The 16,267-nt window shown below is 32.5% G+C and overlaps 2 protein-coding genes across 2 annotated transcripts; both read left to right on the top strand.

The window, feature by feature from the left end:
• The first annotated feature begins 308 nt into the window (after window positions 1-308).
• Window positions 309-10,293, top strand: LOC134688093 (uncharacterized). Its single transcript, XM_063548562.1, has 7 exons — window positions 309-376; window positions 1,799-1,960; window positions 3,673-3,752; window positions 8,133-8,204; window positions 8,914-9,037; window positions 9,496-9,636; window positions 10,187-10,293. Exons 1-7 carry the CDS (start codon window positions 355-357, stop codon window positions 10,291-10,293), a joined length of 708 nt encoding a protein of 235 aa, XP_063404632.1. The 5' UTR covers window positions 309-354.
• A 1,966-nt stretch (window positions 10,294-12,259) lies between these two features.
• On the top strand, window positions 12,260-15,252 carry LOC134686517 (uncharacterized). Its single transcript, XM_063546184.1, has 3 exons — window positions 12,260-12,368; window positions 13,204-13,306; window positions 14,990-15,252. The coding sequence occupies exons 1-3, from the start codon at window positions 12,330-12,332 to the stop codon at window positions 15,223-15,225; spliced, it is 378 nt and encodes a 125-aa protein (XP_063402254.1). The 5' UTR covers window positions 12,260-12,329; the 3' UTR covers window positions 15,226-15,252.
• The last annotated feature ends 1,015 nt before the right edge of the window (window positions 15,253-16,267 follow it).

Below are 16,267 nucleotides of genomic sequence, written 5' to 3'. Positions count from 1 at the left end.
TAACCCCGCCACGTTTTTGCGCCTGTCCCAAGTCAGGAGCCTCTGGTCTTTGTTAGTCTTGTATTATTTTTAATTTTAGTTTCTTGTGTACAATTTGGAGTTAAGTATGGCGTTCATTATCACTTAACTAGTATATATTTGTTTAGGGGCCAGCTGAAGGACGCCTCCGGGTGCGGGAATTTCTCGCTACATTGAAAACCTGATCGTGACCTTCTGCTGTTGTCCTTTTCATTGTCGGGTTGTTGTCTCTTTGACACATTCCCCATTTCCATTCTCAATTTTATCTTATAGTTGCCAACACAATACATATCTTATCTTGTTTGTAAAAGTTCATAAACTTGTCACATATTTGTAATGGAACTTCTTGTACTAATCTGTGAGTTTTATACTATTTTTAATGTTAAAAAATTAATAATGAACTTAGCACCATTGAAACATATAGCTACATCCAGATTTATTTATTTTTGTATTTTGATACATCCTTCGATAATTAGAAAAACTAATACCTTACATCTGACTATATGCGGCCCCGGAACGAAAAAAAATCAACTATTCAATTGAGAAAACAATCCGCCTATTTAGTAACAAAACAATAAACAATTAAGATAAACGTGCTGTTGTGACGTGTTTGATTTTTAACTTACGCAATCTATGTATTACTGGTAAATTATTAAACCAGGGATATCGTTACCATAAATTACTTAATATCTTCTCTTCATTTTTCTATAGATATAAAAATTTGGTTATACCTGTAGAAAACTTATTTCAAACGGGAGTTCACATCCTCATTTTTACGGAAATGTTGTCAACCGTGTCCGGATATTTAGAAATGATCCTTGTAAATTTAAAGCTCATTTAGATAAACTTATTGTAAAAGGTTACCAATTGAACACTGTAAAAAGATCATTGAATATTGTTTTTTATTGATATAAATATTGATTTTGTTATCAGTAAGTTAAAACCAAACTAAACATTACTAGTATGTTATATACATATATACATTCACGGATCTACAATCTGTCGACACCTTTACCTTGGCATTCACGAGGTCATATTTTTCTCTGACTGTTTATGACGTCTTTACACTAAATCCATTGGATGTTGGATGTGTACGGATTGATAGTTTAGTCTTAGATACTTAGTACATGATTTTTTGGTATTAGTTGTTAGTGGCTTTGGACTAGCTGTAAGATAACAGCGAGTACTCTCAGATCTGTTCCTAGTGTCTTTTTGGTGTCGGGATGTACAAGTACCCGGTCACGTCCACAAGAGTTTTTGTCCATCTGATGAGTTTAGCCTTTTTCAACTGATTTTTATAGTTCGTTCTTATGTTGTACTGGTAAACCACTGTCCCAGGTTAGGGGAGGGTTGGGATCCCGCTAATATGTTTAACCCTGTCACATTATTTATGTATGTGCATGTCCCAAGTCAGGAGCCTGTAATTCAGTGTTTTTCGTTTGTTTATGAGTTACATATTTGTTTTTCGTTAATTTTTTATATAAATCAGGTCGTTATTTTTCTCGTTTGATTGTTTTACATCTTATTTTGTATATGAACAAACAACAATCACTTGGATTTAAAGAATGAAGCAAGGTTTGTGAGCGCTCAACTCTCGTTTGTATGATTCAGAATTGAGTGTCGGGTCTATCTTGTTAAACTACTATACATTATTGTCTATGTGCCAGATGAAGCCCGCCTCAGGGTGTTGGAAAATCTGCAGGTTTAAGGTAACATGCCGTTGTTACTTACAATATGCAAGTAGCAATTAATCAACTATTATATCAATGATAATTTACAGCGATTCTGGTTATTTCCGGTACTCGTAGTGAGACTGTAGAACAAGCTGAAACATGTGACGATGTAGATAAAACTTTATGCGATGAAATATTTGCTAGGAAACCTGACATGTGTACAGAGTCTTGTATCACCAAACTATGTAAACGTTCGTGTGGATTATGTCGTAAGTGCTTTCTAATAAACAATTATAATGGTTTTTCCTTTACAAATTGTGACTTGGATTGAGAGTCCTCTCATTGGCACTTATACCACATCTTCTCATATATAGCAAACGAACCACACGTTGATTACAAATAAATAATCAACATGTCTGGAAAAGGATAAATGTCAAGAAAGGCCAAGAATACATATATGCGGTGGTGATGATACACAGTGATATTGCTTTTTTTTAAACTTCCACGCGGATTATGTATTAAGTCGTATTAATTGCATATTTCTCCTGGTACATATGCACAAACTTATTCAGTTTACAATTCTGACATATGAAATATTTTCAAATCCTGATACGTTCTCGATTATTTTTTCAATATCATGGACCATGTATAAACTAAAATCACAAAAATACTGAACTGAGAGGAAAATCGATTCGGAAAGTCCATAAGCACATGGCAAAATCAAATAACAAAACGCATCAAAAACGAATGGACAAGAACTTTCATATTCCTGACTTGGTACAGGCATTTTCAAATGAGGAAAATGGTGAATTAAACCTGGTTTTATAGCGCTAACTCTCTCACTTTGATGACAGTTTATTTTGATTCTACAAAACCATGAACCTCTTCATATTGACAAACTAGTCACAACGTATCCTACCGTAGTCTAAGATCGTTCATCTTGTCAGTTCGTTAGGTATTTGTGTTTGAACTTAACACACGGGGAAACTCCGCATTGACGTCACTATGGTACTTCTGGCGTAGAAAAACAGTGCAAAATACGTTTTTTCTGCACTTTTGAATAAAAAAACATTTCTAAAGGTAAGTTTTCATTGTTGTTCTCAATTATTGCCAAACAATGCCAATTTTCTAATGCCCGTTTCAATCCCAACTTCCGAATATTTAAAAACATTCTAGAACTTCACAAAATCCCATTTCCAGCCTCCATTGCTTTGTGTACATTCCATTCAGCGTCATCAATCTTGTGACAGGCAATATAGGTCAAGCAAAACGTATTTTTAGGAATTTAAAAATGACATGCTCCTTACCTCTTTCTCGATTTTCCCGCGAAAAAAGCTCAACCAAAATGAAAGGAAAACTATATGAAAAAACGATGCCCATGCCATAATTTTGAACAGGCATATAGAGTTGGTTAATAAGAAACCATTTACATTTATTTTTCATAGAATTTTCTTTTTATTCATTATAAAAAGATCGATATTCTGACCATCATGACTGTATGTAAATATTCATACAAAATTCCCTTGATGTCAAAAGGGATGGCAAAAAAAGAGTTTTCCTGTTGAATAAAACCCAGAACTATTGCAAACTATTTTGAAGCAATATCCCAGAAAGAAATAACGTAATTGCTGTAGACTGAAAAATCCCCTAATTGACAGTAGAGCAATTTGATTGGATATAACGAACTGACATCACGTGATTTTGACGCCATTGAAATTTTAATGTAAACAAACAAGGTCAGAAGGTTCCGTATGGGACATCATTGTACATTTAGTTACTGACAAACAATTACGAGTTATCAAGCTTGCCAATGCATGGTTATAAAAAATTAAAGCTAAGTCTACAGAAAAAAAAAGAAAAAAAATAGCCTTAGTATAACGACTTATCATTACACCTGGATACATTTGACATTTTGTTTTTGAAATTTCGTGTTTTATCTTTCGTATGTTCATATTACAATATGTTTTTTTTTTATATTAAGCACTACGATGCTACACCTGTCATGAGGTATCTGATGTCACTAATTGTACCGCAGAGTCTGCCTGTACTAATACTGAAGAGGTAGGTATTCTTTTATCTCAATACATTAGTCCAGTCGAAATGTGAAACAATTGCTCAGAAGGTGGTAAAAGCATCAAACTTTGCAGAGTGTTAGTTGGGGTCATAACTAACATTTATAGCTATGGACCCAATTCAGAAAATCAAAATGACGGCTCTGGGCGGCCATTTTGAAATCATGTCCAAAAAGTCAATAAAAATTATTTAAAAAATATGAAAAATCTGTTACTTAACTAATTTTGATAAACTTTCGTGTTTCTTATGACAAAGAATATAAACTGAGGACTATTGAAGTATTTAGTGGCCATCTTGAATGGTGGCCATTTTGGAAACGTAAATTTGCAATATATTATTATTCGCTGTCCTAAATTGTTTTTTGAATTTAATTTAATACTAAGTTTTATATGCATTTACAACTAGTTTTGCTAATCATTTATTAATGACTGTTGCTTTTCATATAAGATATATTCACCAAGTGCTCAAATAAGGTATGCTTATGTTAACAAATAACTGTATTTAAAGAAATACGTAAATTCTTTTAATTGCAGTTTAGTATGTAGGGCTTAGGTAATTTTTTACCATTAAAAAAATCCGTATATAAAATATGAGCACTGTATGTTGAACAGGAAAAAATACGTAGGTATCAAAATCACTAGAGTTGAACAAATCTAATAAATGAATAAAGAATTCCGCATCGGGAAGAGAGGACACGTGATGATTTACAATGCCAAGCAAATACAAAAAGAGCAGACATAGACATTTGAGCTTGTAATCAGTCATTTTTTGTAAGCATACAACTGTTCAACGATGATGAAGGCCATACAATGGGAGAACCACAAGGCAAAAGGTACTAATCCTGTCAAAGCAAATCTTAATATATATAGTCAGAAAAAACAAAATGAGTCAAGGATTAAAAAACCCAGTAGAATAACCAGCCACAGTTGTGATGAATTAACAAGAACAATGATTGCAGATATTTCTTTATTTCTTTGTGATGAGGTATCTGACTTTTATCATGAAGCATCAACAATTGTGATTGACAATAAAGTATTGGACTGTCACTTGAACTACTAACCATTGTTCTTTGAGCCAGATACAGTGCTGAAGATTAATATTTCAGGAGCCGATCTCATGCTAAATGTGTGTTAAAACTGCACAACAAGTCAATAAGACAGAATTCGAGACACAGAAAGAAAGACAAAAATATGTTATCCATTGCAATAGGGGTTGCCAAAATATTAGAAAACAGTGATGGCTCACAGTCTGGAACAGATATTGTTTTAATATTTGAAATTGATGATATGGAAAAATGGTACAGTAAACGTCCTTAGTAAATACTAGTTGTCATGGATGGAATAATTAATACAACATTTATGAAAAATTGAATACTAGCTACAATAGATGATATGCAAGCACACATGAAAGGTTGCGTCTTTCTCTGGATTCTCAATGAATATGTCGGGGGAAATCTGAAACAGGCCATGTCTTTTAAAAATGTTTAAGTCGTGATGGGGAATGCCTCTTCATAGTCAAAGTAACTAGAATAGTTTGAAGGGTTAGGCTTGCTACTATAGAAAGATTTACAGGGACATTCATTGTAGGCTTTCAAAATGATTCCGTTCCTCAATCTTTGAGACATCTTGCTCTCTATTGGAGGACTGATCAGTTGCAGTTGCATCCCTTCGATGACGAGTTGCACAATTGAACTATTATAGCTGAGAAATGGTGAGTGTTGTCTTCCACTCATCGATATTACTGGATTGTGTCTCGATGGTTGGCCATCCTTTGTTAGTTACATTCCTATTTTGTTAGATGCGTTACATCAGTCCTTCCTTCCATGATAACTACAAGTTGTTCCAGGCGTTTATTGTACAATTTAGCGTGATCTGCAAGCTTGGAGATTGGTACAATACCTCTGCCAGACCGTGTGTCGTCAATCTATTTTATATTTTTGAAAAGCACAACTCCAGGATAAAAGATTCTTGGCTTTCTTTCTATGTCTTTTATTCCGCCTATTTGCTATGTCAAGTTTTATCAATCATTAAGCAGGATACTGGTGCTTTGAAATCTCCAGCTCTTACTTTGGCTAAGGAAATATGTCTTGTAGTACAGTTGCACAGTCATGTCCCATTTTTGTCGATTTTTAAATTTCGAAGTATCATGGAAATCTTCAGATACATCACCACAGAAAAAATACATTGCAGTCATTGTTTGTGTTGATTCAGTATCACTTAACAGTGTCTAGTTACTTCTTGTTTTCTTTCAACTGGCAATTTATCTCCAACATCAGAAGTATGTTTTCCCTTTTACTGATGAAATATTTTGAGGTCTGAAAATTTGTTTGACAGGATTTGTGCCGTCTTGAGTGCTTCTGCAGTTCCATAACCCTCATTCAACTGTTTCAAATTGAGCGGAAGAAAAACAAATTCAAGACCCAACATTGTTGTATGCCTGCATCAAAAAGAGTGATTGCCAGCTCAAATGTCTATGTCTGTTCTGTTTGGATCTGCTTGCCTTTGCATGCAAACCCTCACATGTCCTCTCTTGCCGTTTCACACATTCCTTCTACTCTAAACGCTCATTATTTTCTTCTGATATCTAGCTCCAGTGTTTTGGAAATCTATAATTTTGATATTTTCCAACAACAACGTTCAGTCATAAATTATATTATATTCGTAATTTCTGTTTTACAAAGTTACTTAGGCAAACGTGTAGGTAACAGTTAGAAATTCTTATACTGTTATCTTTATTGTGTACACATGTGCATGCCTTATCTGACCATTTTATAAATATCTAATGCATATTAGTAGAAAAAAGTGTGAATGCAATCAGTGAATAAATAAGATTAGCGAATAATGTTATATTGGAAATTCATGTTTTCAAAATGGCCATCATTCAAAATGGCTACCAAAAAATCAATACATATGAAGTCCTCAGATGACAGTCCTTGTCATCTGGGATGAAAATACCATATGACTTTATAATAACTTCTTGCAGCAAGCGCTTAACTGATAAGTCAAAGTGAACACGGTTACTAAGGAAATGCAAATGTGTAAAGGCAGTATTACGTATGTAAATGTGGAGGACAATGTGATAGAACATGATAGACAGAGTGATGAGGTTTGACAAATCATGTACATTTCAGTTTTTGTTAAATATAATTGAGAACATTTGAGCAGTTGGTCTTCCTATAACATTAATTACTTGTATGATATGAAATTCATTATGTCTGCAATCAAGGTTTTTGAAAGTTGTTTCAAATGAACAATATCAACAAAACGAATTTTCCTGTAAGCAGCCAACTATTATAAATGACAGGTATACAAATATTTTTTTTTGCTTTATTTATACTTGTAAAATAAGATTCTCCTGTTATTCTATGTTGAACAAGCGGTGGCAGGAATATTGCTTTTAGAGTTATACATGTTATAGTTCATTTTTTGATCTTCTTTGTGGTCGCGTTTTAACTATGTCGATTACTTTTGAACATTAGAGACATGTACATTGTCGGAAAATATAAAGTTATTTGTACCCTCTACGAAACAAAAGAAAAACTCGGGGAGGGGGTTTATAGGGTCGCTTTTCGTCCTGTTTATATGGCTCAAACAAATACATTTGTATATCTTCGACATTGGTGTTTTTTTTTAAATTTTCATCGAATAATGACTACTTTTTTTGGCTTAAAAAACAAAGATTTTTCAAGATGGCCGCCATTCAATATGGGTAATATTTTCAAAAACTTTGTTCAACAAGACAATTGGAATCAGCACTGTTATTATATTACCCAGGTTTCATGTCAATATCTTCTCTAATATTTTTTTTTAGAATTTTGTTTATTAATCTATAGAGATCAAACGGCCGCCATTTTAAAAAGGCCGCCTCTTCCGCAAATTTTGACTTTCAGAGTGGGTCCATAGCTTAAAATGTTGTCCATGACATATACTTCCTCTATTCCAAATTTCATGCTTTTACCACAATCTGAGCAATTTTGTCAAAAATCTGCACAAATCGACTGGACTACATAGACAAAATACTAATAACGTAAACAAATTATATGGAGTATGAATTCCTCCGTAATTCCAATGTAAACTGTTTAAGGTAGTTCTTATTGTGTTGATGGAATAAAATAACTTACAAGTAAACGATTTTTAACAAGAGCTTTTGAGTTTTTCGTTCGTTTACCAAAACCTCTGTTTCATTGGGTCAAAGTATTTTGTCCAAAATATAATGAATATGCTTCCAAGGCAATCAAGAGAAACTTCACTTCCATAAAAGTTTCTGCATTTTACAAATCAAATACAACTTTTGACACAGTAATATGTATTTCCATAAAATGTTATCAGTATTTTAAAGCTTTATGTGTACTTTTTATTTTTCTTTTAGTTGTGCTTTACCGTGCAGACGTTCACTGACAACTTTGAAGAAGCTTACAAATTGGGGTGTGCTAAAAAATCGGTAAGATTATTAGTGTTTTTAACAGAAATATCTTTTAATTAAGTATCACACGATTTTTATCCAAGACAGCTACAGCTTACACAGTCAGAAAGTACCAAACTTATTCTTAATATTGCATAACTGAAAGCACAAAGGACAAACATATAAACTTTACTTACATAAATTCGAGTGCTGCGCCTTTTATAATTTTATTGTGATGTACTGTTGTAGTGTCGTACATTTATGAAAGGTGTCCGTTGTTTTTCGGTGGTCGGCATGTTGTACAAAACTATAATATTATTTATCTAAGTATTTCAATGTCCTGAGTGTGTATATTTGTATTGTATTCCTGTCACGTTATGTTGTCGTTTAAGGTTTATTTTTTATATTGCCAAATAAGCGCCAGGTTTAGCCAGCCATAAAACCAGATTCAACCCACCTTTTTTTTTTAAAGTTCTGTACAAAGTCAGGAAAAGTGCAGTTGTTTTCTAACAGTCCTTTTCTATGTTGCCCTCATTTTTGTTTCGTGACCCAGATTTGTTTTTAAGTAGAATCGATTTATGACTATTGGACAGTGGTATACTACTGTTACCTTAACATACATGTTCTATTATCAACTTGCTTTTAACAAAATCTAACTTTTTATTTTGTTGTTGTTGTTGTTTACTACGTCAGTTGAACTACTACTATTATAAAGATTAAATGCATTATGTTCTTGTCTTCCTAAAAGTTATGTGATAGCATGTCTAGTAAGAGAAAAGTGAATGTTGATGCTGGATGTTGTAATTCCGAGTTATGTAATAATAAGCCTCCCATACTACTCAATATTACAGACTCTCAAACATTATTAACACGTAAGATTTAATAGTAGTTAATGTATTTCCAGTAATATAAACATCTTTAGTTATTCGTTTATACAAGTTAACTTTATAGGATCTGATATAGGTCGTTCTCGTGTTGCAATTAAGTACTTAAAAGAATATAAGCCCTTTACTTATATTATAAAGCTATTGTTTTATTAATGGGTTTAATCTCGTACAATGCGATGTCTTTCTTTATATATATCCATGAACAAAGGTTCATTTCTAGTACAATGGATAATAATAGAGGGTAACACGTCACTTAGAGAATAGAAACTTTTTTTTAATTTAGTGTTTTATGCTGTCTTTAAACCGTTTTCATTGAAAACTACCAACTTGTTTACCGATTTTGAGCTTCCAAGTTTTCAACAAAGAGTAATACTGTTAACAATAATTAATATCAACCATTAGTTTAAAGAGAATTCAAATTTATTAGATGTATTTATTCACAGATAATACAACGATGAACGATACCAGCATGTGCGATGACATAGACAGTGACATATGTCAGAAAATGATGAAGATGGATCCAAACATGTGTAGTGATGACTGTATTGCTACAAAGCTATGTCCACATATGTGTGGTAGATGTTGTAAGTATTAGTTTGAACTTTACTGGATAATTGTCTCACTGGCAATTATTCAATAATTTATATATGTATTATGCACAGTTGGTTGTTTACATGATGTAGGTGACATAGTATTAAGTAAAATAACAAAAATACTGAACTCCGAGGAAAGTCCGTAGTCAAATCTTAAAATTAAAAGCCCAAACACATCAAACGAATGGATAGCAATTGTCATATATCTGACTTGGTACATACATTTTCTTATCTAGAAAATGGTGGATTAAACCTGGTTTTATAGCTAGCTAAACCTGCCACTTGTATGACATTCGCCTAGAAATTCATTGTATTGACAACAGTTACGCAAAAATAATGTCGGCTTAAAGCATTAGACATATTTGTGCCAAATACCGGTTTCTTGCACATGTATGTGTTTGTGTCCGCTTGTCTGTATTAGGTTTTGTTATAAACACGTGTGCACTTTAAATTGATAAACTAGATGTGAGCATCGGCTAACTACGGTTGCCTCTAACAAACATAATTTTCATTTTCTTTTATTTTTGTTATTTTCTTGTAGTTCAATGCCTGTATTGTGATGAGATAGACAATCCCAAAAACTGCAACATGACTACTACATGTGCAAATGAAAAGGTTTGTTTAATTCTATGTCCTGATTTGATATAAGAAAAATAACCTGATAACTACACAATACACAGTCATGGTTTAATTTGATCCTCAAGACTCGCTGATCCTTGGGAATTAAAATCCAGTTTACTTCTAAGTTTCTATCTATTAGTAATTCATCTTATTTTGTGTGATAAGCGGTTTATATATTTCGTTTTCTTTATCATATATTTAGCTTTTCCCCTTTATTTTACCTTAAGATCTTTCAATAATAGTGTAATGTTTTATTCCTTTTTTTTTGCTCTCATGTTCATCCTGAAGGATGAAGATCAAAAACATGTACGGAATTTAAAAAAGACTTTTTATATTCCTCAATTATGAAGAGGAGTCAACTGCTAAACAACAAGCAGCCACACACAAATAGAAAATAATAGTTCTCAGTAGGTTTATTTACATTATGCATAGTAAATGACGCCGCAGAATGTATAATGATACAAGACATGTTTGTTTCAGGAATGTTTTGCTTTGGAAACATTAACCTCAGAAGGAATGATAGCCACTAAGCTAGGATGTATGTCTAAACAGGTGAAATTTTACTAGTTTTTGAACTATATTGAAGCGATAACTGTATTGTATTCGGAGCTTTGCGAGGTCCTTTGGTAGTTTTTCTGTTGCAAATTGAGTTTGCGACGCATTGAATGTCAATAGTTTCATCTTCTAAACATTATTAATTTAAAATTATGACCTAAACAACATTACAAATATGAACGTAACGTTAATAATATAATAACGTTGTTTTTGTATCAAAATCAAGATAGCTAGACTTTGTTTTGTATCCAAATAGTTTATCCAGTCTTTCCTTAACGGTGCAATGAACATTTTGTATATAGATATCTTCTGTAATATTTCGTCTTATTTCAAGGTTTGTCAAAGAATTCAAGATCCCGTCAACCATATATTTGGCAAACGACAGGAATCGTTTTCTTTCAAAGGAGGATGTTGCACAGGAGACAATTGTAACCGAGACATTGCATCAACTACTACCTTGTCAACAATACAACCTACACAACATACAACAACAAGTACAACTACACATGAGGTGCAACATCTTACAACTCAATGTAAGACTTTTTCTGAAATGTATATTTCTTGTAGTCTTAAAAATTACGAAATACACATGAAAGTCACGTTAAAAAAATGTATTGTGTGTCGTGGCGATTTCTTGTCAGTTGTTCAGAAAATTGGACCAAAAATATCAAACGTCGATCTTTATATGTTTTGTTGATAGAGAAAAATATTAACAAACAGTCTGATTCTCAACATGCTAAATATTTATGATTCTATCAATGTTTAAAGTGCAAAACGTTGTTGCGTAGTTTTATCTACAATTTTCGGGCCTTAAACCAGTTATTTTTTTATATATTTTTTTTTCATCTGCGCAGGCTCTTTATATTACGTAGATAATTAATTTGAATTAATTTGTGTTTTCTTCAAACTAATGCATAAATCTTAGTTTTATACGGAATCCTACATATTTATAAAGTTGTTACCAGGAATATAACTGCCAACTTAAAGATTAAAAAAATGTTTAATTTTATATAGTTGTACAAGTACTAATAAAAAAAAATTGTCCATGAATCGTTCTGTAAAATAATAATTTCTTAAAATGTAACTCACAAATATACTTTAGTTCGAGACGGAAAGTCCCTAATCAAATGGGAAAATCAAAAGACCAAACACATCAAACGAATGGGTTACAACTGTCATATTACAGACATAGAATCAATGTTAGAGGTATTTTTCAAAGTTGTCGGTTCTGACTTAGTTTTCTAATGTTCAACGAAAACGAAGTTAAATATAAACATTTTAAAAACATTTTGTTTTTGTAGTTTAAACATTAATAAAATCATATACATTGAGCATGTTGAGAATCAGACTAGAAAAATAACTTCTATTACTTTCGAACAGCGGAGTACTACTGTTTACATAACATATGAAGAACTAGCTGTATTATCTGATTTACAGCTACACATTTTTGTAATCATTACGGACGAGGATGTCCACCAAACTACCAACAGATTGGCAATGGTTGTTATATGGTAGAACGACAGAGATTTAACTATGCAGAAAGCAAAGTACGTAAACATTTAATATTGAAAATGAACTATTTTTTATATTTTGTCCTTTCAATCACACATAAACTGTTCATACATATGACTTTTACCTTTCTGATTAAATGTATCAACTATATACATACACTTTTATACTGAAAAAAGTTTAATTTTGCTGCATTAATTTGTTTATTAATATAGATAACGGCTAGGTAAAAATAAAAACGATTTAAAAAATGTATGATAGGGAGACGTTAATCTCGATTAGAAAAAAAGGAGAAATAAATGGGAAACGTTATATTAATAACACTCAGTTTTGACTAGTTTTTGATAATAAATGATCGAAGAAAAAGAAGAATATGTTGTATCAAACTTTTATGACCGTTCTAGTAATAAACAGAGAAACGTACTTTTGTCAGAACTATTCCTTTGTTAATATATTAACAGAGGTCCGAAGCAAGGTTAACCAAGGATTACACACAGGGTTAAATTTAACCACTGGCTAAATAACAGAAAAATAATCTATAGTTAAATTTTACCAAGTGTATTCAACCTCAGGCATATATTACCTTAGCTGTATTTGTCGAAACTTTTAGAAATTTTGGTTCTCAATGCTCTTCAACTTCGTACTTTATTTGGTCTTTTTAATATACTTTTTTGGATTCGAGCGTCACTGATGAGTCTTTTGTAGACGAAACGCGCGTCTGGTGTATATACCAAATTTAGTCCTGGTATCTATGATGAGTTAATTTGGTACCGTTTATATTATGCCATTGTGTACTATTTAATTTGCTGCTCAGTATTATTTTGTTCGTAAAGAGATACAACTCTCGCTTTTTCAATGGAACTCTTATTGTAGACGTTTTGCAAAACACGATGTGGCGCACACCTCGCAGAGTTCACCAGCGTAGCCAAGTTTTACGAAGTCATGTCATTTTACAAAAAGTTTGTTCCGTTTATAGGTGAGAAATCTAAATGTAGAAATATATATACCAGTATCCGCATTTTAGATGCCTGAGATAAATCTGTTAGTTAAGGAGTGTATCTCCCTCTAGCAAAACTCTAATTCCTTGCCCGGCTTTGGCTATGCATGTTTGTCCTCTATGGTTTATAGCTCTGCCTTATTGATTATCGAAATAAACATCTGGTGCAGAAATTGGTACCTTATATGTTATTGCAGGATCTGTACTTCGACAACTAGTCTTTACAATCTATGTTATCAGTTTCTTGTTTCATATTTTATAAACCTCTACTAACTGCATAGTATTTGTGACTTTCATTTACTATAAACAATTGTCCAAAAATGTTATAGCCTGGTACCAATTGCTTTATTTTTAAATTCTAACACTTAAAAGAAGGGCGAAATATACATAAGGAATATTCAAACTCACAAGGCGAAAATAGACTCATATTGATATAGCAACAAAGAAAAAACAACGAAAGGACGAAAACGGTACACAAAACACAACATACAACGAAAGTGCTCATAATCAGGACTGGGATACAGGTCGTATTCACATGTGACACGCGTCGTGTTACTCGTGTAAGTATATATTGGGAATTAAGCTTGATATTACACATGGAAATGTCGACCCAAATGGATTAAATTTAGGATTTATATTTTTTTTATGAGGGATAACCTTATTATGGGGTGCAATGTTAATTTGGCGCAACTTCTGAAGTTAATTAAGTTTTATTACTAAACATTGTACTTAACGAACTTTTTCGTTTACAATTTGAAGATGCATATCTCATTTTCAAAAAGGAATTTGAAATATTTTTCCATCAATTTGATTAACGTTTTAGTATCATAGCACAATATGTGTACTTTTTAGGTTCTAAACGTCTGTTTTCTTAAGCATCCACATTTTTAGTGGTGACCAAAAATATTATAGACATGAACACATTAATTTCAAACAGGACTTATTTTTAAACTTTGAAAGTGGAGCTTGCTCGGTTTCTGACATCACAAGCACCTGACAGGCTTTGACATATCTCACTTTGAAACACACATTTATCAACATTGCTTCTTTTTTTTCAATAATACATACAAGGAACATTAAAACTATTAAACATTCCGCAGAGAAAAAAGACGTTCGAAATGTGAAAGGTTTTAACTGGACGAAATATACTCCTTCACTTGTTTATCGTGTTTGCTAAAAAACGAAAGAAACACACTTAGCACATTCTTGCTACCAATGGAATGACATCTAACGTGTTAACAAGATTCCTAGTAACACGTCATTTATGCATTTAATACTATGTCACATTCTCGGCAAAATTAAAGTGTATTATAAATTTGAGTAGAAGTACGATATACGGTTCGAACTCTATTTGACAATTTTGACCGTAGGTGGGTTTAGCTCTTCTTTTAGTGTCCCGTTTTGTCCTATTTCTATTTCAGAATACAAATTCCGATTCTTCGTTGCTTTCAAATATTTAAATTGAGCTTTTCTTGATGAAGATAATGTCAAAAAGACGCATGGAGGATATTTGCTATTCAACAAATGTAAGTTTTTAACGACCTTGACTGGCTATACAGCCCTTGCACGGTCGGTTGCTATTCATACTACATAAATTTACTTTTATTCAAATAATGCAAATTATATTTAAAAAAATGATAATTCATACTTTTTTTTTAACAGATATGGATCTCTATATCGGAGCAATTAAACACAAAGATAGTAGCATTTGGTCTTGGGAGGAAACCCATGCTTATGTGGCAAATAATTTATGGGTGGAGAGAAATGAAGCAAGAGGAAGTTGTGTAATGGCAAGAGGAAAATACAGACTGGTACCCTATCATTTAGAAGAGGGACTGGTTTCCGTATCATGTGATGAGCTCTTCAATCCTCTTTGTTATGCTCCATTACATTATTAGACTTATGTTCTAATTCGCCATACTTAAACGAAGATAAATTAGTTATACAATAAAACTCAACACATGTATCAGAAATGAGCTATCCTTGTGAGGGTAGCATGATTTTTATTAACGAATGTGTATAAATCTAGATCAAACAGTTCATTCAAGCACACTGCGGCCTGTTCTCGTTATTGAGACACTAAAAACAGTCATACTGGCTCGATTACAGTCAGCCATCCATAATAAATACAAATATATAAATATACACCAATAACAAAACAAGAAATACAAGTTAAATAAATCATTGTAAATAAAACACTACTTTCTACATGAAAACAATAGAAGGGGGGGGGGGGGGGGGTAATACAGACAATGCAGTAGTACGGCGTATGCTAACCAGCGTAAGGCAGAACTTCGATAAAAAACATTATACATTCAATTTAATGTATATCAAACAACAAGCACTAGAAACACGAGCCAAAATCATACGACATCTAGAATACCTGTTTTTAAGTCGCAATGCGACACAACATTGTCCAATGGAGTACATTGTAAACATAACATGCATTCTAAAAACACGTGTTGATGTAAACAATCAATTATAAACAAACACACGTGTTTTACCAAAACAAAAACATGTGTTCCCGTACTATTATTAAATATAAATAAACTTATCATAGATACCAGGACTAAATTTAGTATATACGCCAGACGCACGTTTCGTCTACAAAGACTCATCAGTGACGCTCGAATCAAAACAAATTAAAAAGGCCAAATAAAGTACGAAGTAGAAGAGCATAGAGGACCAAAATCCCAAACGTTTTGCCAAATACAGCTAAGGTAATTTATGCCTGAGGTAGAAAAGCCTTAGTATTTCAAAAACAAGAAAAATTTGTAAACAGTAAATTACCTTGTCATAACATTATTTCAGATAATGTCTTCGTATTTTTATTATTTATGCAAGTTGACAAATTTAATCTGTCATGTTTGCTAAACGTATATTTCTGACATAAAATCCATCTGTAGCGCCAACATTTAAGGTTATCGAAATTTTACCTTA

Source organism: Mytilus trossulus, chromosome 10 (genome assembly GCF_036588685.1).
Source record: "Mytilus trossulus isolate FHL-02 chromosome 10, PNRI_Mtr1.1.1.hap1, whole genome shotgun sequence".
Lineage (NCBI taxonomy): Eukaryota > Metazoa > Mollusca > Bivalvia > Mytilida > Mytilidae > Mytilus > Mytilus trossulus.
The sequence above is the reverse complement of the archived record's forward strand: the minus strand, read 5'-3'. Positions and strand labels throughout refer to the sequence as shown.

Bases quoted from the DNA above. Each gene is read 5' to 3' on its own strand.
- LOC134686517 (XM_063546184.1), top strand. From the start codon at position 12,330: ATGGTAGAACGACAGAGATTTAACTATGCAGAAAGCAAA. The intron at 12,369-13,203 runs GTACGTAAACAT...CTCTTATTGTAG, and splicing joins TTAACTATGCAGAAAGCAAA to ACGTTTTGCAAAACACGATG. The intron at 13,307-14,989 runs GTGAGAAATCTA...TTTTTTTAACAG, and splicing joins AAAGTTTGTTCCGTTTATAG to ATATGGATCTCTATATCGGA.
- LOC134688093 (XM_063548562.1), top strand. From the start codon at position 355: ATGGAACTTCTTGTACTAATCT. The intron at 3,753-8,132 runs GTAGGTATTCTT...TTTTTCTTTTAG, and splicing joins CCTGTACTAATACTGAAGAG to TTGTGCTTTACCGTGCAGAC. The intron at 8,205-8,913 runs GTAAGATTATTA...TCTTCCTAAAAG, and splicing joins TGGGGTGTGCTAAAAAATCG to TTATGTGATAGCATGTCTAG.